This window comes from Episyrphus balteatus, chromosome 4, assembly GCF_945859705.1.
Source record: "Episyrphus balteatus chromosome 4, idEpiBalt1.1, whole genome shotgun sequence".
NCBI lineage: Eukaryota > Metazoa > Arthropoda > Insecta > Diptera > Syrphidae > Episyrphus > Episyrphus balteatus.
In genome coordinates this window covers 69,059,869-69,079,547 of record NC_079137.1, presented here as the reverse complement: position 1 = coordinate 69,079,547, position 19,679 = coordinate 69,059,869, and the positions used below count along the sequence as shown (strand labels likewise).

The window sequence follows — 19,679 nt, the reverse complement described above, 5'->3', positions numbered from 1 at the left end:
TTTATGCTTTCGCTTCGTTTATTTATATCAATTAAATTCATTTTGTTTATTGTTTTTTTTTTTTATTTATTTAACTGCAACTCAGTGCTAAGGCTTCATTTTTAAAAAATATTTTGCTGAAAGAATAAAGCACTAATTTTTATGTGAGAATTATATTTAACAATTTATTGTTGTATTTTTTTTTTTTTTATTATTGTTATTATTGAAACAAAGGAAACTTTCAAAAAAAGAAACATAATTAAAGTTTAAAAAAAATGCTTTTTTGTTTTGTTCTTTTATTCTGTACTTTACAAATGTTTGATTATTTGCAATTTATTTTTTTTTTTGTTTATTTTTTATTAAATTTTATTTTTTATTAATTTATTTCAAAGAATTGATGTTAATTATTATTTTTTGTTTTTATTTTTTGCTTCTATTGATTTTTATTTATTATTGTTTGTTTAAAGCTTCCGTTTTATATGTTTCTGTTTTTTTTTTCTTCTTTTCTTTTTTAAAACACTTTTATTTTTTTTAAATTGCCTTTATTTTTTTAGCAAGATGTGATGTGAATGGAAATACATAATAGAAAACCATATTAGTTTTGGAGCACCGATTTATATAGATATATCACCATATGCTATATATATTTGGTTGTCTAAAAAAAATAATAAAATATAAAAAAAAAAAAATTAAACAAGATAAAAAGAAGGTACACAACAAATATTCATTATATGAAAATTATAATTTTCTATTATTTTTTTTTTTAAATTATGAAGAAATAATTTTTCTTAATTGATATTTTTTATTTATCATTTTATTTTTATTTGGCGTATTTAATATTTTTATTAAATACAATTTAATTGGTATGGAGAATTTGTACTAGGATGACAGCAGACAGTTTGTTTATAATCAAGATGATGAATTAAGGCTCATTTTTAACAATACTTTATTTTATTTTTCTTAATATAATTATTCGTACAACTTATCATTTTTGGTTGTACAATATTGTACAATAAATAGGATAAAATTACAAAACATTTATATATTTGAAATTTACTGAATATAATAAAAAAAAAAATAAAACTCTGAGCATGTAAAATTTAAAGGTGCTTTGAAATGGCATTGAAATCGATAAGTTAGTCAATCACCGGTGCACGAAACAATGAAAAATAAGTATGTAGTTAGAAAATAACCAAGGGATCTTTAGGGCGGTCTAGCACGTAATTCGTAAATTTAGTCAGAAACAAATTTTTGGTTTTTATTAAGAGGATTTCTTGCGTGACATCAGATCCAACCAGTATTTCTACTCTTTGTGTTCGTACGCCTGCATGCACATTGGTGGATATTTCCCAGAATGTGTACAATTACAAACACTAGACCCACCCAGGAATATGTATTTCAATGCCTTGAATACGAATCTAAGGTTCGTTTATGCCGAAAAGGTGTTGAGTGAATAAAAAAAAAAAACATAAAAACAGTATTTTTTGTTATAGGTATTTTGCAATTTACTCAAAACCAGAACTTGATGGGGCCAAACGGAATTCGGATCCAGGACATCGAAATACATAACCCTAGGTGGTTCTGGTGCTTTGTACACCCTTTTTTTGTGTTCCTATGTAACAATGTAATATATTAAGCCTCTTTATATAACTAACTATGGTTGCATATGCATACTCTTGTAAAAGACAACGAATAAACCAACTTTTTTTCTTATGGAAGAAAATTTAGATTTTGGTGTCTAAAAATGCTCCTTTTACCCTTTTTCTTGGCAAGACCCACAACCAATGAAGCACTAAGATTTTTTTTGAATTCTTTTTTGAGAAAATTTTCACAATGAAAAAAAATGCTCCTTTAAGTCAACTATAGGCCCCAATGAGATTTCCCATTGTTTGTTATTTTGAGTTTCAAGTGCAAAACTTTTCATCGGAAACATTTTCCCAGCCAGAGTTCAAAAATATTTGCGAGTTTCACCTTAACTAATAAGTTTCCTCTGACTAGTCCCCTGTTCATCTTTCATAATTGCAGTGAAAAAAAACTCTGGCAATTGTTTCGCGTCACTTAAAAAATAGTTCAGAACAAAAAAGAATAGGGGAAAAATTAAGTGGAATGTTTCCGGATTTAATCTTATCCAAATTTATGTCACAAAAAACTGAATCAGTGGCGAAAAATTGAGCACGGGCCATGCATGGTAGCTCTATTTTTTATTAAATTTTTGAGGCGAAAAAGAATCCAGTCTTTCGGAAATTATAAATTTGGTTCAAGTGAAACTCGCAGTAGATTTTACAATTCTGCGCGAACAAAGATATTTTGAGTGAAAAGTTTTTCGAGTGAAACTATTAAAAAGGATAAATATCTTAATTTAAACGTATGTTGAACGTGTTGACCAAAGGATTGGAGACCGACTTTATCTGAATTATGGTCAAAAAAAGTTTGTATTTTAAAATTTGCATATCGAAACCCCTAGCTGATAATACATTAAAAACTTTAAAACATTTATATAAACTTCATACTAAAAAAAATGTTCTTGACCAACTTGTGTTATCGATTTCTACGCCATTGCAGTAAGTGCTTTCTAACTTATCGATTTGTATTAATTAAGCAACATTAATATCTTAAAATAGTTTAAAGCAAATGAAATTTTTTTAGAATGAATAAAGGAAAGAGAAGAAATTTGTCCCGGCGGCGATCTAGTGAAAAAATTAAAGCCCTTTAAAGCTGTTTTGTAATAAGTTTATAAATATATTATTCGAAGCCAAAGTAAAACTTTAAAAAGCTTTTTGATACACATCTCTTGAGAGCCTTTGATTCAAGCGCGCAGTGTGATTATTACATAAAATATCGTATTATTCTTATTAGGATTACATTTATATTTTTTTTATACAACTAGGTATTAACACCTTTTAAAGCTTTAAGCTTTATTTTTTAATACAATTTTGTGCACATTTTGTTAGCCTTCTTAAAACTTTATTACATTATAATATTGAAGAACCGCAATGGTTCTGAAGACAAGAATGTTGAATAATGTTGTTTTTTCGTTTGTTTTTTTTTTTTTAGAAGAAAGCTGCCATATTTATTTTTTATTTTTTCATTTTTATGTTTTTTAAAGTTTACTTAATTCATTATGAAATGTTTATGTTCTTATGATCTAGTCAGTCAAAAACAAAGACACTTAATAGTCCTGCTATAAACCAGAAGTTTTCTTATTATTTTTTTTTTTTGTTTCTTCTTCTTCTTTTTTAACATATCATTAAGTTTTTTTTACATATATATTTTTTTCACACATCACATCTTTAAAAACCTCTTTTTGTTTTATTTATACAAAAATATGTTTAAAATTACTTGTTTTTTCCTTTAAGAAAATGAACAAAAAAAAAAGAATAATAAACCCCATTTTGAATGGTGTTTCATATCTGTACAAAAAAAATTACAAAAATTAGGATAAAATTAACAATTAAGAAAAAAAAAACTTCATATTTTTGTTTATTTTTTTTTACAGATCACTTGTTTTGTTATTTTTTGGTCTCGAATAATTTTTTTAGATTCCAATTACATAATAATTTTTAATTTTTGTTAAGTAGTAGTATTATTATTATTAATACTTTTGTTTTAAATTTGTTTTTAAATATTTTTTTTAATTAAAAAAAAATTAGTAATATAGAAATAGGTACATAAATACATTTTTTTTGCCAGGCTACGAAACATCCTCAAAATAGGATTTATATATAAAGAACATATTTTGAGGAAGCTTTTACAAAACAACAACTCTATTGTGGTTTGGTGTTTTTATTTTTTGTTTTTATATAATTTTTTTTATTTTTTTAAATTTTAATGTTCAGGATTAATTTTTTCTTATTTTGAATTTTTATTTAAAAAGGAAAAAAACTAAAAAAAAAAGTGAATTTCCTTTTTTAAGAGAAATAATGTTAAAAAAAAAGATTTGTTGAGTTTTTTCTTTTGATAAAGAAATAAAAATAAGTTAAATTAAAAAATCATGGACCTTAAATTTCTTTTAAAATTGTGTATATTTTTTAGGTGTCCAGAATAATTGGTCTCATCATGAATTCCACTTGCATTCGTAACGAATCCGTTTGTAATACAAACTTGTATAAAAGTTGTCCTAATAATGGATTCTTCGTTGCGAATGGAATTCACGATAAGACCGAATAATAGATGAAGTCCAAAATAAATAAGTTTGTTTCTGTGTCTCGTTATTTCCTTTCACTCGATTTCGTATACATGAATAGACTTCACCGATTACTAATTGAGAACCCTTTATACGCGGTATTTTTATTGTTCAGCCCTTTAAAGAATTCTATTCGAATTGAGGTACAAATTCCAAAGATAATCACACAGAGTTTGTGCTCGTTCGGATCGTTGGCATTCGTGATTTATCTTTTTTTGCCAAAGTTAAATATTTAAACTCAAGACTTGATTATTTTAGGATTTATAAATCAAAGAATATTTAAAAAGAAAACATTCTTTGGAGGTAGGTAAATTATATAAAAATAAATCATAATGAAAGGAATCATAGTATTGAGAAATGAAATTATTGAATTAGGAAAAACTTTGTTTTCTCAAAAGGATCACAGAATTTTTGATTAAAAAGTGATCCGATATTTGAGGTATGAAAAAATTCAAGACGGTTTATTGCCAATAGCATTGAAAATTCTTTAAAAATTCCTTTTTAAAAAATTATTAAAAATTGAATTAACAAAGTATTTATTTACATTTTCTCAAGATTTCATATTAGTCATTTAAAAGATATGTTACGAGCTTAAAATTGATTAAAAAAAATGCTCTCGAGCTTTGACGTTCATTGTTAAAAAAAAACTATTTCAAGCAAAGCTAGGATTATTTCAAATTTTGGTAAGATTATTTCGACGCAACGTTTTCTTCGTCTCATTGGAGAACGCAAAATAAAGGTTTTCAACCTGGCATAACACTTCTGCTGGGAAACTAAAACGTCTTTGTCTCAGATAATCTTACCAAACTCTAAATAGAGCCTTAAAATGGATACGGCGCTAATAGATAAAAAGGACCAGTATTTGGTCAGAAGTAGAAAATACTCAAACAACCGGTTTTGTTTTTACAAATAAATATGAACAAAAGTACTAAGAGCTCGTTAAAAAAAAAAATAAAAAGATAGTAAAAAGAGAATCTATTTCACTGAGATGATATCAAGTTAACTACAAAAAAAGGAAAGAAAGAATAGAATAGAATAAAAAAAAAACTTTCGATTAATAAAATTTTAATTTAACAAAAAATATTTTTATTTGTTTTTTTTTTTTTTTTCGATCTTTTGATCGACACAGTCGTCAATTATTATTGGTTGTCATTTTTGTCGTCGTCGTCATCATCGTTGGATTTGGTTGTTATTTTTTGTTTTGTTTTGTTTTTTTTTAACAAAAAACATTAGCAATAAAATTTTTTGTAAATGAGAAATTGGTCCATGAGTCGAAATTTGGATTGAACTTTAGAATTTGATTTGATGCTGCTTCAGCAGATGATGTTGATTTTGTTGTTGTTGATGATGATGATGATGAAATTTTGGTGGCATTGGTGGTGGTGGTGCTCTTGTTATTGGTGGTTGTTGTGGAAGTGTTCGATGTTGTTGGTGGTGTGATTGATCTTGGGATGGAATTATTGTTATTTTTGATTTTTTGTGATGTAGCTGCTATTGACAGAGACACGGATCGCGTTTTCTCATTTTGAGAAATTGTTGATGATGATGATTGTGTTGCTTTTGCAGAAGCAGTTTTATTGGTTGTAGGAGATGGTGGGGCAGGGGGAGGTGTTATCGGCTTTTCTTTGGCAGTTTTAACTGCTGCTGCTCCACCAGAATGCTGTTGCTGCTTCGATTGAATCACAGTATTATTTGTATTTGTTGTTGATGATGTTGTTGATACTTGTTGTTGATTAGTATTACAGGTAGTGCTCTGTGATTTGGTGCGTGTGCGCAAATTATTGTTGGCCTTCTTCAGCTGCTTATCGCTGCTTGCGTTATTCACTGGCGCATTCTTCTCTTTTTCTTTCTCCTTCAACTGCTGTTGTTGCTGCTGCATTTGCAATTGTTGTTTCTCCTTACGGATCAAGTCGAATGAGCTTATCACATTGTGTTGCGGCTTGCGGTTAGTCCATTCTTCTGAGTACAAGTTACTCATATTGGTTGTACCGCTTTGGCTTTGACTGTGAAACAGTTGTCTTTTAGGTGGAGCCGCTAATTGTGGTGCTCCTGCAGCAACACTGCCACCATTTCCACTTCCACTTCCTCCTCCAGAATTATGTGGTTGTTGTTGTTGTTGTTGCATTTGCACCTTAGCATGTTTATTGTTATTATTATTATTAGTATTATTGCTGGCCTTTGTACCACCTTGGTTGTTGGATTTATTATTATTATTATTTATATTACTATTTGTATTTGTATTGTTACTTATATTTAACTTAATACCATCGATATCACCCATAGATTTGTGGCGTTGTCTTTTATTATTATTATTATTACCACGATTGCAATTATTGGCATTGCTCTGGTTGTTGTTGTTGTTGTTGCTGTTTTGGTTATTATTATGATTTTTATTATTGTTGCTCACAGATCCGTTTCCATTATTATTTAAGGCAATATTCTCATTGTAAATTCGCACATTACTACTTATACCATTATCCATTAAATTATCTTTTTTACAATTATTGTTTATAATATTCTGATTATTATTATTATGATTATTATGATTCTTTGACATTAACATTGATGTGGGTGATGTATTTTTAGAAATAATTATCACACCTCCAATACCACCGCCAACAGTTGGTGGTGATGATGATGATTTAGCTGTAGTCGAAGTAACCGAAGCTAATAAAACTGCTGATCCTGCTGCAACTCCTGCTTGTGTTGTTGTTGATGATGATGTTGTTGTTGTAGTTGTAATTGTTGTACTGTTATTGTTTGTATTTATTATATTATTATTATTAATATTGGTGGGTGGATATTTGCGACGTGTCTCGATACCAGATCGATTGTCATTCACCCATTTTTTGAGTCGCTTCACAAATGGCATTATCATAAAGAATGAATTGGCATTTAGGCCAAGATTAGTTTTTGATATGGCATCGTTTTTATTTATTGGTAACGAATCGATTGGGAACCAATCACAGCATTTGATTTCATTGCGAGTACGCGGTGAGAATTGTGTTTGCAATGGAACATTACGCACAATATATAAGCGTGTATATTGATAATTGATAACAGCCTCAATATAATCATTTGGTACAATTAGTCCGGTTATATCGTAGCCAGTTTCTTCATATACCTGTTTATGAGAAGAAAAATTTTAAATATTTATATAATTTTTGTATTGTTTCATAATTGAGACGCTCAGAGTCAAAACGGCCTAACCCCAAAGATTTCGTTTTGAGAAAAACGGGTTTAAAGAAAATCATATTTTCAGGGTTTCTTTTTTAATGGCTTTTAATAGTTATAATTTATAAATATTCTTCTATGAAGTACGTGATGTTAAGTGAAAACAGACGTAAAAAATGTATTTACAGAAGCTCCGAATGTATCGACTAATGGGTTCCTAAATTGCTGTCTTTTGTGATATTACAATGAATGGAGTCGAGTCTTCGACCAACAGCCACGATAACCTAACAAACGATAAAATGAGGTGAATCTTAAGATATGATCTCTGTAACAGGTAGATGTGTACGAGGCAATTAAGGAGGACATAAAGAGGCACATTTTGTATGATGTTATTTGGGAAAGCATCATAAATGTTGAATTTATAAACTAAATATTAATTGCTTTCACAGCCATAAAATCTTTTATCTTTCTTTCAATTTGCAATTGTTTTTTCCCAGATTAAGTAAGAGTTTGAAATATTTCGTAGAATTAAAATAAATTAGGTGTAAATGATCGTTAAAGTTAAAAGTTAATGTATTTATATTTACCTCTCTTGTGGCACAATGTACTGGATCTTCGGTTTCATTAACTTTCCCTTTGGGAAAGCCCCATGAGCTTTTTGCCCAATAGGATTGCACAAGTAACACATAACTGAGATCTTCCGATATCAAAATAGCTCCATATGTAGGAACAGATAGTTTATAATTTTTCCAGTCTTCTAAAATTTTATCGATTGTTGACAAATGTTTTCGAAGAAATGGAATATGCTAAAATAAAAAATAGATTAAAATAAAATAGATCTTACGCAAAAAAAAAATAAATTAAAATTTACCTGAAATAATTGCATAGCAAACTGCTTAATGCCGCACGGCAGCAGTTTCTTCTCTTCAATTGCACAAAAGAAATCCAAATAGAACCAGTGTGCCAATTCGATTTGAAAGCATATCCGGATTAGATCGGTGCGTTCATCATCGGGCACATTAATGATGAAACGACTGGCTAAATCGTCAAGTATATCGGACGGAATTGCATTGTTCTTCGATATTGATGAAGTCGTAGTTGTTGATGATGATGATAATGATTGTGCTGTTGCTGTTGTTGATTGGACAACTGCAAGAGCTCCTCCTGCCACTGCTACCGCTGAAACTAAAATTAAATCAAAATAAAATTTAATTAAATAATTAAACAAAGGTTTTAATTTCAGAAAAAAAGATATGCAAACAAAATGTAATATAATACTGTCTACTCGGATAGCACAAAATTAGTTTTAAAAAGTGCAAATGCAAGAAATAAGTGATTTCGATCTAGATTGTAAATATGTCTTTTTATTTTCGTTTCCTACAGTCTGTATCAAGGACCAGTGGTTTACTGTCCTTAACGCTGTTGTACCAGCTTTTACATTGGTTTCGTGAATGCAAACTAATGAGATTTTTCAATAACAATCAATGAATTGATCCCATGAATCTATCTCTGCCAACCATCAAATTTATCTTTAAACTTGAGTGGACAGCAAAAATAATATATACAAATTTCTGGAAATGGGATTTAGAACTTCGAAGATCAAAATTGAATTCTACGAAAACATAAAGATTACCAACTTATACATTATACAGAGCGGAATTCAGAGTCGTCACTCATGTAAATATTTTACTCAGGTAAACTTTGCTCTTGCGTTTGACCCACTTCAGCTACTCGTTACGTTAAGAACACCTAAGGATTTCTTTAATTTTAAAAAATTTAAAAAAAATTGAAAACGACCGACTCAGTTGGTATTGCCATGTTCAAAGGAGAGATCCTGAGAACCCCGTCAAAAAAGCATTATCATACAACATTCCAACACGAAATAAAAAGAAAGGTAGGCCTAAAAACTCCTGGTACAAGCAAATGCAAAAACACCAGCATTCAGTTGGCCTTAGAAATGGAACAATACAAAACCGGGAGGCTTGCCGCCGATTTCTGAGGTCAACCCGGCGAACCCCACAGGCGGATCACTAGTGTGAAGCAGATACGTGGGATAGTTATGATCCCCTCGACATCGAGATCATAACAGCGCCGAGAAAAAGGAAGAAGAAGAAGAAGGATTTCTTTAATTTTAGCTTATGAATGCCAAATGAGGAAATTTTCAAGTAAATTCTTGTGCGTACACTCAGAAAATTCATCACAGACTTGTGCTTGAGAAAAAATTTTACTTGAGTGACAACTCTGAATTCCGCTCACAGTCTTTTTTACACAAAGCACGCAACTAGATACAAAATAATAAAAGTTTAATTGATATGAATTAAACCCAAATGAACTTGATACACTTTAATGTACATATTAGTGCTTTTTGTGTGACTTAATTTAAAAATGGGAGATCTTGGCTCCTTTTTTTACGTTTTTTTTTAAGATAACACTACTTTTTGAGAGACTGTAGAATTATTTAGTTTAACGTTATTCTTTTTTTAGAAAGTTACAGGTTTTCGGTATTTACAATGCATTTTAAGGCATTAGTTTGAGTGTATAAGGTACGTTTTTTACAATAATGTGAAGTTTTCCATAATTTGATGATTAATCAGTGAGTGAGTCACTCAGCCAGCCAGTTACGGTTTTAGTCGCAATTTATTCAAACTTCATTAAAATTAAAGTCACCATTAAAAAGAGGAAATTTTTAAATTTGTATATGTATGTGTTTTGACAGTTTTATAATTTTTTAATAGGGGTTTAAAGTACAATGGAAAGTGAATTTTTGAATTGGGCCTTAGTGCTTTTTAAATTCTTTTAACTCAGTAACTAGTAACTACTCATTGTAAGTAGTTAAAATTTTCTGTGGAGCCGACTAAACTGTTGGCCGATAGAAAGTAGCGTGAGGGGCTCTCAATCAGTATAATATGAATGAAAGTTCGTACACTATAACGGTTAAATATCGGCCGATCTAACTAAAATATTCTGTGCCGACCTGAAAATTTAGTCGCCCCACTGTGCACATACTCGACTAAAGCCCCTTGCACATGAGCTTTGTATATAAAATCTATAGTACTATCATGAAAAAAAAAACAGCGCCACCAAAATAGTAAGCTAACGAACGAACTAAAAAATATGTTAAATTTCAAACAGAAAAGTATATCTCATCTCCTTACTCCCATTATTGAATTCGATCTAAGCGCCCTCGCGACCACTCAGGTAGCGAACAAACTAAAAAATTTCACTTCATGATAGTACTATAGATTTTATATGCAAAGCACATGAGAGCGACTAACGAATGAACGAACACATGAAATTTAATGTATTTCTTAAGTAAATTATCGTACGAACAAATGGTTTTCTCCTATTTTACTTATTTAAGAAATAAAAATGTAATTTTTTTTTTTTGAAAAAAATAAACATTAGTTAGCTTGCTATTGTTTAATACAGTTTTTGTTTAAAAAAAATTAGTTAAGAAATACATTAAATTTCGTTTGTTCGTTCATTCGCTCTCATGTGCAAGGGCTTTAAATTATCAATCGATAGAAAGTCTGTTGTGTGCGGTGGCTCTAAAAGATAAAGTTATTCTAACATTTCTTGTTAGTACCCTTATTTATTTTTTCAAAAAAAAAAAAAAACTTATAAAAATAAGCTACTTGTTTTACACATCACATCGTGTGAAACAAGTTTAACCGCGGTTTGCAGCGTTTTTTCGTCATAAAGGGAGGGAAATTTCCCGCTTCAAATCAAAACAAAAAGAAATAAACTACCCTAAATTTTGATGTACCTATTATGTGTTCACTCGATAAATGTTTCGATACAAAGGAATGGGTACCTGTAAATTATGTATTTCTGTGAATTCATTAAAGGAAGCAAACTACATAATTAAATGCCTCAAAGAAAACTTAAATTTTTTTCGCACGTCGGAATTATTCACATGTATGAATCGGATATCTAAGATATCGATTCAACAATAAGAGTGCTCAAAAACGCATATACATACATATGCAATTCTGTATCAAATCAAACTTGGATAACTCTTACGTTCATTGTCGAGGTTTCAGATTTCTAGCGCGAGAGGTAATCGATTTATATTAATATTACAAGGAGGTCCATTTATATCGAGAACAAACATGTTAGACAGCCAGCTTGTGCCGATTCTGAGAAAAAGTGCAATAACAGTGCAGTTTTTTTTAAACGACTATGATATCAAAAAAATTGTTGGCTCTACAAAAGATCTTCCACCATGAAAAATTAACGAATCCATCTGCCCAACAATATGCATTCAAATTCTCTAGATTTTTTACATTTCGATTGCATTTTTCGGGCAGAAAGTTACGATTATGCTTACTTAAACTATGTTAATGTTTTGGTTTCAGGAAATGATCAACTGTTGTAGGGGCAAACGTTTTTTTTTTTTTTTTTGATTCCACAATCATTTAAAAAACTGCACTGTTTTCAGAATCGGCAAAGATACTTATATGTTTGTTATCGATATAAATAGACCTCCTTGTTATATTTTTGTACAAAAATTTCTCGTCCAGTCGGTTTCCCCGATTTTTGTCTGTAAGCAGTAAAAAATCACAAACTGCTGCTATCGATACCACTGTATGCAATTTTAACACTAGTTTAAGAGAAAATCACAAATTTTATTATATGGCATTAGAATTGTATTCACAACTAGTGTTTTACCGTAGTATACAGTTCAGTCAATGATCTCTATACTACATAGAGATCAGTATTATAGAGATCAGTGGGCATGGCATTCTTCAAAACATGCCGTAGGCCATAGTCAGCGTTGCCAGATTCCCCGTTTTTTCGTATTTCTTCCGATTTTTTGAGCTATTTACGATTGCCCGATTTTGTTTTTAAAAATAAGGTTTTCTCCCGATTTTCAACTCAAAAAAGTATGTGCTACCTTAACATAGTCACTTTTTTCATAGAAACATTTAAAATTTTATTTTAAAGTTGGCAGAACTTCACTTAAACGTTTTAAAAATTTCTTTCGTCTAATTTGTTTTCTTTTTTTAACAGTTGTTGGTTTAAATCTATCTGTTTTATTGACTATTTGGTTATACATAGTGGAAAAATATTTTAAGAGAATACCTGAGTAACAAACAGGATCATTCCGCAATTCATTAACGACAGACGATATCGTTATGACGATAATCTTGCTTCACTTAAAAGCGATAATTAATTTTTATTAGACAATATCGTTTTGACAATTGAAAAATTTTTTTCTGTAGGTAAATAATCTATTAAAAAATTTCTTCAAAACGGCAGAGCTTATTGAGGATAGGTAAAGGTCTCGTTTTCATTTATTTGTTTTTGGATGTTTCATGGGTATTTTATATTCGATTTAATCGAAGTTTTTAGGATTTTATTTCATTATTACTCCAAGGCTTATAAAAATATTTTTTATAAATGCATTTGCCTTCCATTATAAAAAAACATTGCATTGAAAATAATTTTTTTTTTTTTTGCAAATGAAATAAAATTGCGTTAAAAAAATGTTAATAAATTTAAACTAAATTAATTTTTCATCGAGGTAGGTACATTACAAAAAAAAAAGGAAGATACTCAAATTCTGAAAATTTGGTTAATAAATACGAACAAATTAGTAACTAACTTTTAAACACGAACATTAAGTTCTCTATACCTGATTCTAGATTTTGCGGGACGAAACGACAGCGTCGCACTTTTCCCAAGATTTTTCTTAAAAAAGAAACGTTTTAAAATCGTTAGACAATTCAAAATACGCGATGTTTTAGATAAATTTAATTAACTTTTATTCTACTAATGTAAAAAGAAAATTCTCATTTTCAACGACTAATTAATTTAGAAACATTTTTACACATATGTACATATTACTGTCTAAAACAGAAATATTTCTACTTTTTACAACATTTTTAAACCATTTCCTGTTTGGGTATTCAAGAACTTTGAAGTTTTAAAGATTTCAAATATTTTTGGAGGTTCTCAAACGGTGATGTGGCAAAAAACTTTATGTGAAGCAAAAAACGGACGACCACGTTTACGATTATCGTTTGGCGATTTTATCAATTCAAAATTACGACACGAATCCCTAGTTTAAATCTCAAAATATTACAAAACGACAAACAAAGTCGATAACAACAAAGAATTCTTTTTACTTCTCAGATAACCCTCCCATTAACAAATCACTGAAACTCCCTGACTTCTGTAGTGTTTTTCAAGCGGAAGTTTTTGCAGTTTGCGAAGCAGCTAACATACTCTCCGCACTCAACTTAAAGGACAAAAATATTGATATCTTCATAGACAGCCAGGCAGCAATTAAAGCCATTTCCTCTATTGTCACGAAGTCCAAACTAGTTGACCAGTGTCGTAATACACTAAGGTCCCTAAACATAACGAACATAGTTACCCTTCGATGGGTCCCAGGACATCGTGATATACAGGGGAATGAAAGGGCAGATGAATTGGCCAAAACAGGATCAACACTTGATCCGTTCCAAACCGTTTCATGGATGCTTATGCCAATGGAGCACGAAAAAAGCAGAATAAAGCAAAGCTTCTTGAACTCTGCAAACGACAGATGGTCAGTTCTTGAAACCTGTCGTGTTTCAAAAAATCTGTGGCCGACCCTTTCTAAGAACAAAACTGAAACCATACTTAAGCTAAGCAGGCCTCAGTTGTCCCTATTGATTGGTATCCTTACAGGTTACAACTCAATGGGAACCCACATGAGTAGAATGGGTATTGTCTCATCAGACTTATGTAGAGGGTGTCAAGACGAAGAGGCGTAGGAGGGCTCATACCACTTCCTTTGTGGATGCCCCAGTTTAGCAAAAAGTAGGAAAACAACTCTCGGAGATTACTTCTTCGATGAGTTAGATGACGTCTCGTCCTTGCCACTGAAAAACATAATGAAATTTATCAAGGGGCACGGTAGTGCCCAGCCAAGTTCTCTAGCAACTTTGGCACTACACCCTTATTTACAGGAAACAACTCAGGTCATTTTCGACCCCCCTCTAACTTCCACACCAAAGATGCTAGAAATTTCATACTCGCTACATTTATTGAGCTTGTCAAAACCAAACTCCTCACAAAATTTCAGCCTTTTACGATGAGTAGTTTCTGAGATATAGGGCTTCAAAAATCGCAAAAACCGTAACTGACTGACTGACTCACTCACTCACTCACTCACTCACTCACTCACTCACTCACTCACTCACTGACAGATCATCAAAATTATGGAGAACTTCCCGTTAACGTAGAAACTTGAAATTTTACACGGTGATAGGGCTTGTGGTGTATACAAAGGGCAATTTTTGAAATAACTTTAAAAATCGGTAATTAAAAGAAAAATTGTCAAGAGAACAATCAAAATTTTATTGATACGAATTTGAACCCAAACTTTAGAACTTGGTACACTTTTACATCTCAGCACTTTTTGTGCCAGTATAATTTTAACATAGGAGAACTTGGCTCCTTTTTTAACAGTAATGTTTTTGTTGTGATCCAAATTTCAGGATGGTTCAGGGAGGCCCCTAACACTAATTCCAACACCTAATTCCCAATAAACCCTTCCCTTACCCATCCTCACTTCTGTCCACCCTAACCCTGGGGATCACAATGGATCCATCGAGATCCGAGTGGGATGACTCGACTTGTCGGATTATCACCCCGTTCAACCTAACCTAACCTACTTTAGTTAAATATTAAAACAAAACCACATCTCAGCCTTTGTCCATGAAATTCAACTCAGAACTTGATGACAATGCTATACAGAAAGATTCTGTTTTATTTAAAATCTGTTTTATTTAAAGTCTTGATTTTTTTTTTTTAATTTTTACTGATCCCCCGATTTTCCCCGATTTTTGATGTGGTAATCTCCCGATTTCAAAAAATATTTTATGGCAACACTGGCCATAGTATTGATATAAGCAGTGTGTCGCAGGTATTGGAGGCAATTTCTAAAATCTCAAAAACCAGAAATTGTCTAAGGGCCTTACTAATAATCAAATTTAAAGCTCGCTTTAATTTTTACCTTAATTCTAAATATTTCACAGTACCCAAAACCAATTAAATAGTCAGGTTAAAGGCTAACTCTTGGTTAAATTTTATAGTTGAGTTTCCCAACTATAAATTTTAATCGAGCATTAGCCTTTAACTTGACAATTAAATTGGTTTTTGGAATTGTGAAAAATGTAGAATTAAGGTAAAAATTAAAGTCAGCTTTAAATTTGATTATTGGTAGGGCCCTAAGTTCAGTAGAGTTCGGTTATATAGTTTGTTTTTATGGCAGGATATTCTAAATAACAAAAGAGAAACATCTGAAATAAAAGTAGCGACCATAAAATTGGCGGGTCAATTCTTAATGATTCATCTCATAAAAATATCCTAAATGACTACCCCTTAACACAACACCCTTAAACTAACTAACTGAAGGGAGGATTGAAATTGTAATAATTTATTAATAATGGGCATAGCTGCATACATACTTACCTTGTAATATTAAAAAAGGGTTATAAAAATATTAATAAATAAAATTATAATAAAATTACCTGACGTTGCTGATGTTGTTGCCAAAGAAGAAGGAGCGGTTGATGATGATAAAGATTTGTTATTATTATGCTTTTGTGGCATGAGACTATTGTTGTTATTGCTGCTGTTCTTGTTGCTGACTCCAGCAGCAGGTGCAGTTGTCGCGACGACAGCCGAAGCAACAGCAGACGCTGCCAGCGACGACAGCGTCGACGAAGTGAATGAGAATATATGACTGCTCTTTCCATTGCACGTAGCTGGAGTACCGTGATATGGTCCTCCTCCAGCTGCTGCCGTTATCGTTTTCGGTGTAAAACCATTCATTCGTGCGACCGAATTTATCGCTATTTCCATCATTTTTTTTTTCTTTTGTTTTACAAAAAAAAAATACTAGCTTCTCCTCTTAAAAACTATTTAACTTAACTTTTTTTTTATATACTGCACAGAGTTTTTTTTACAAAAAAATAAAATGAAATAAAAATTTTTAAAATAATAAAAAAAAGGAAAACAGAAAAATTGATATTTCAAAAAAATGCAAAAGTGCTTTACTCCCTTTTTTGGGGTTTGTTTTTAAAGTTTTTGTTTCGTTTTTATAATCTAACGGTTTTTGAATCTATTTTAAGGGATTCCGTCGCTCTTTCTTGGAGAAAATTGAGAAAAACTTTTAAAAACATTTGTTTTTCTCGAGATTTTCACTCTGCGTCTTTCCAAAAGTTCCTTTTTTTGGAGTTTTTTTTTTTTTTGTTGTTGTTCTTCTTTGACACTTTTTTTTTTCTTCACTGAGAAAACTTTTGTTGTTGTTGTTTTTTGTTCGTGTTTTGTCACGTCGCTCACACTGCGTAGATCTACTACTTTTTTTTTTTTTTCTTTTGTATTTTTCCTTCTTATTGTTTTCGCTGTTGGTCAACTTTTTTTTTGTTCGTTTTTTTTTGTTGGACGAAAGCAATTCCAATAGTAAAATAATAAAAAATAAAAATATTTTACTATTTATTTTGGAAATATACAAATTTTACACATCAAATAGAAAGGAAATAAAATTTTGAGAGAAAAGATAAAAGAAAATAATTTATCTAGGGTCACAAAGTAGCAGCAAATATTTTTTTTTGTAGAGAGCGAGAAGAAACAACGCACACTGAGTAGACAGACAATAGAAAAAAGAAATGACTGACTTTTTTAAACTTTCAAGAAAAAATTTTTCTTTTCTGGGATTTTATTTTTTTTTTTGTTTTACTTTTGTTGGTGGTTTTTGCACTTTATTAAAAATGTAATTTACACTTAAACTAGAGAAAATTTTGTTTTATATATTTTTTACATTGGAGAGCTTTAAATAATGCGAAACTGGTTAAATTTTTTTTTTATAAATTATGGAAAAATTCTTCTCCGTCGCAGATTTTTCTTCGCTACACACACTTTTTTTTTTTCTTCTTCCATGAAAAATATTTTTCAACAAATATGGCTGATTTTTTTGTTCGTCGTGTGTGTGTGTGTTGCGCAAACGATACTCGACTGAATCGAGGTTGTGGCGAGAATCGAAGTAATTAAACAGGGATGTTATGTGAAATGTTTTGGGTGTTGGTTACACTGTGGGATATTTTAGGTATGTTTCATTAGGTTTTTTTTTTTGTAGCACATTTGAATTTTAATGAAGTAAAGCCAGAACCATTTTTGTCGGATGGAGTCGGAAGCTATTGTCAATTTTTGTTGTTTTCTTTGTATTTTCGATAAGTTTTCATCCGTTGAGTGCGGTTGCGAGCACTAAGTTTCATCCGACGCTGTAGCCAATTATAGTTCTGGCTTAAGCCAACTTCTAAATTTCTTGATCTTGAAGAGTGGTTTAACATCTTATGATTTCAACTGCACGATATGTTGCACGCATTGACCTATTATATATGGACTGCCAGGACCAGGTTCAAGCTATGGTGGCGCCGCTTGGTAGGGCAGCGGGAAATAGTAATTTGACATCTAGTTTTGTGACATTTGCTTGTCAAAAAAAAAAAAAAAATTTAATTATTTGCAGAAATTGTCAAAGGAATTTTGTTTCCCAAGAATAAAAAGGTAACAAAAAATTAAAAATATATTAATATATTCTTTTCACAGTTTTATTCCAAGTTTTATAATTTAAATTTTTATTCTATTCTTTCATTTCAGAAAACAATTTAACAAAAATGGACAATCAAATCATTTTTACCAGCAGCAACTCAATAGGAACCCTCTAAATCTCTCAAAAGAAAATCGGACTCTCCAGAGGCAGCAGAACTCCAAACCGAATATGCAGAATAAGCCACACACGAATTACGGGATGAGTTTTACATCAAACGTGAAACGATGAGACATCAATTCATCTGGTATTCCAAGAGCAGGAATAGTCGTTGTAACCATCTTGGATCATCGGCTGCAGCAAGTTACTCTTGATGGCAATGCCAGGAGGACATCATTGGAACATTAAAAATAACCTTGGGCAAAATGAAACCCGCTCATGTTGTGGCTGGATATATACACAATGTGTTGTGGCTAATGGAATACCAACCAGCCCTAACTGAACACCCCGAATGGCAAAAGGTGCGAATGTACAAAAGTGACAGCTCGTCTGCGTGTACCTCAAGATGTAGTGGTAGCGTTGATGCATTCGACTCCCTCAGCTCTACTTATCGGGTGTCTTTTAATCGCAACGGCTCGGCTTAAGCACTCACTCAATCCCCAACTTTGAAATTGTATCAGATAACTTCTTTGAAATGTTGCCGTTGACCAGCCTCATGCAAGACTTCCGACCACGTTATCTAAATGGCAATCTCATACACACTCCCACAAGAAGTCGAAACTCTTTGAATCGCAGTGATCCATTGTTGGGCCAACAGCAATACGACAGTCCGTTCAAGAATCCAGTTATTGAACGTGATAATATCGGTGGCTTCCTAGTGAAGCTATTAGAGACCATTGTTCGATTGAAGCGAGCAATTGCTATAAAGAAATCTAAACTAAATCGACTGAAAGAAATGAATTCAGAAGCAGAAATTAAAAATGCAGCAGCAGCTGCATAAATTACTTTTGTTGTATATTCAAATTTTCTATTGAATTAAACATATTTTTTTTTCTATCCCCAAAGAGGCAGTTTTTTAAAGTTTTTTTTTATTGAAGAATCATTAAGGCCCATTTGCTGAAACTAGTCGTAAATTTTGATCTTAGCTAGGCCGAACATAGCTCTTATGTTTTACTTAGTTTATTCTAAGTTTCTAAAAAAATTTTATGTTCAACCTAGCACTGATTGACTTTCATGCGAGAAATCCCTGAGAACTTCAAATTAATTTGTCAAATCGATATAAACGTCAGTTAGTTTTTATTTGTTTTTGAGAAATTTTAGCAATACAAATTGTTAAGAACGCCTTTAAATTAATGGAAAAAGGTAAAAATAGTGAAAGCCCAGTAAAACTTGCGTTTTAATTAATAAATGGAATAATTTTAGTGAATGTGTTTTGTGAACGTATGTGTGTGTCAAAATAAGTGTTGAAAAAAAACAACAAAAGGGTGAACATTCTCTCAAAAAAATTTTCAGAGAATTTTTTGCGTTTGCAGATGGTTAGGATTTATAAAAGTAAGTCAACTCATATTGCTAAACTTAATTTTTGTCCATTTTGGTACCAACGCATCATTTTTTTTAGCTATATTCTCTCTTTTTTCTCAAATAAATATGCTTAAGTAGAACGTAAACTACTTATGATCTACTATTTCTTCCACCTAAGTTATGTTTAACTTAGAGGAATTTATGACCTAGTTTGAAGTTCGTGCAAATCGCAATGTAGAACTTAGGGCTTTACGATTCACTTAAATATTTAAGTTTCGT

At 31.1% G+C, this 19,679-nt stretch overlaps 1 protein-coding gene across 2 annotated transcripts; it reads right to left on the bottom strand.

Annotated features, from left to right (window-relative positions):
- Window positions 1-17,281, bottom strand: LOC129920077 (uncharacterized protein DDB_G0283357). 2 transcript variants are annotated; one of them, XM_056001245.1, is made up of 5 exons: window positions 17,073-17,281; window positions 15,862-16,748; window positions 8,208-8,521; window positions 7,924-8,142; window positions 1-7,286 (listed from the first exon to the last, which is right to left on the bottom strand). In XM_056001245.1, the coding sequence occupies exons 2-5, from the start codon at window positions 16,196-16,198 to the stop codon at window positions 5,379-5,381; spliced, it is 2,778 nt and encodes a 925-aa protein (XP_055857220.1). In that variant the 5' UTR covers window positions 16,199-16,748; window positions 17,073-17,281; the 3' UTR covers window positions 1-5,378. The 2 variants fall into 2 exon arrangements, with proteins under 2 accessions (XP_055857220.1, XP_055857219.1); XM_056001244.1 differs by having other exon boundaries at window positions 15,862-17,281.
- Window positions 17,282-19,679: the final 2,398 nt, after the last annotated feature.

What these genes read in the sequence shown, in the direction of transcription:
- LOC129920077 (XM_056001244.1), bottom strand. Translation starts at nt 16,198, where the DNA reads ATGATGGAAATAGCGATAAATTCGGTCGCACGAATGAATGGTTTTACA. An exon ending in AACAACATCAGCAACGTCAG is followed by an intron (nt 8,522 to 15,861) that starts GTAATTTTATTA and finishes ATTTAATTTTAG; the next exon opens with TTTCAGCGGTAGCAGTGGCA. An exon ending in TACATTGTGCCACAAGAGAG is followed by an intron (nt 7,287 to 7,923) that starts GTAAATATAAAT and finishes TCTCATAAACAG; the next exon opens with GTATATGAAGAAACTGGCTA.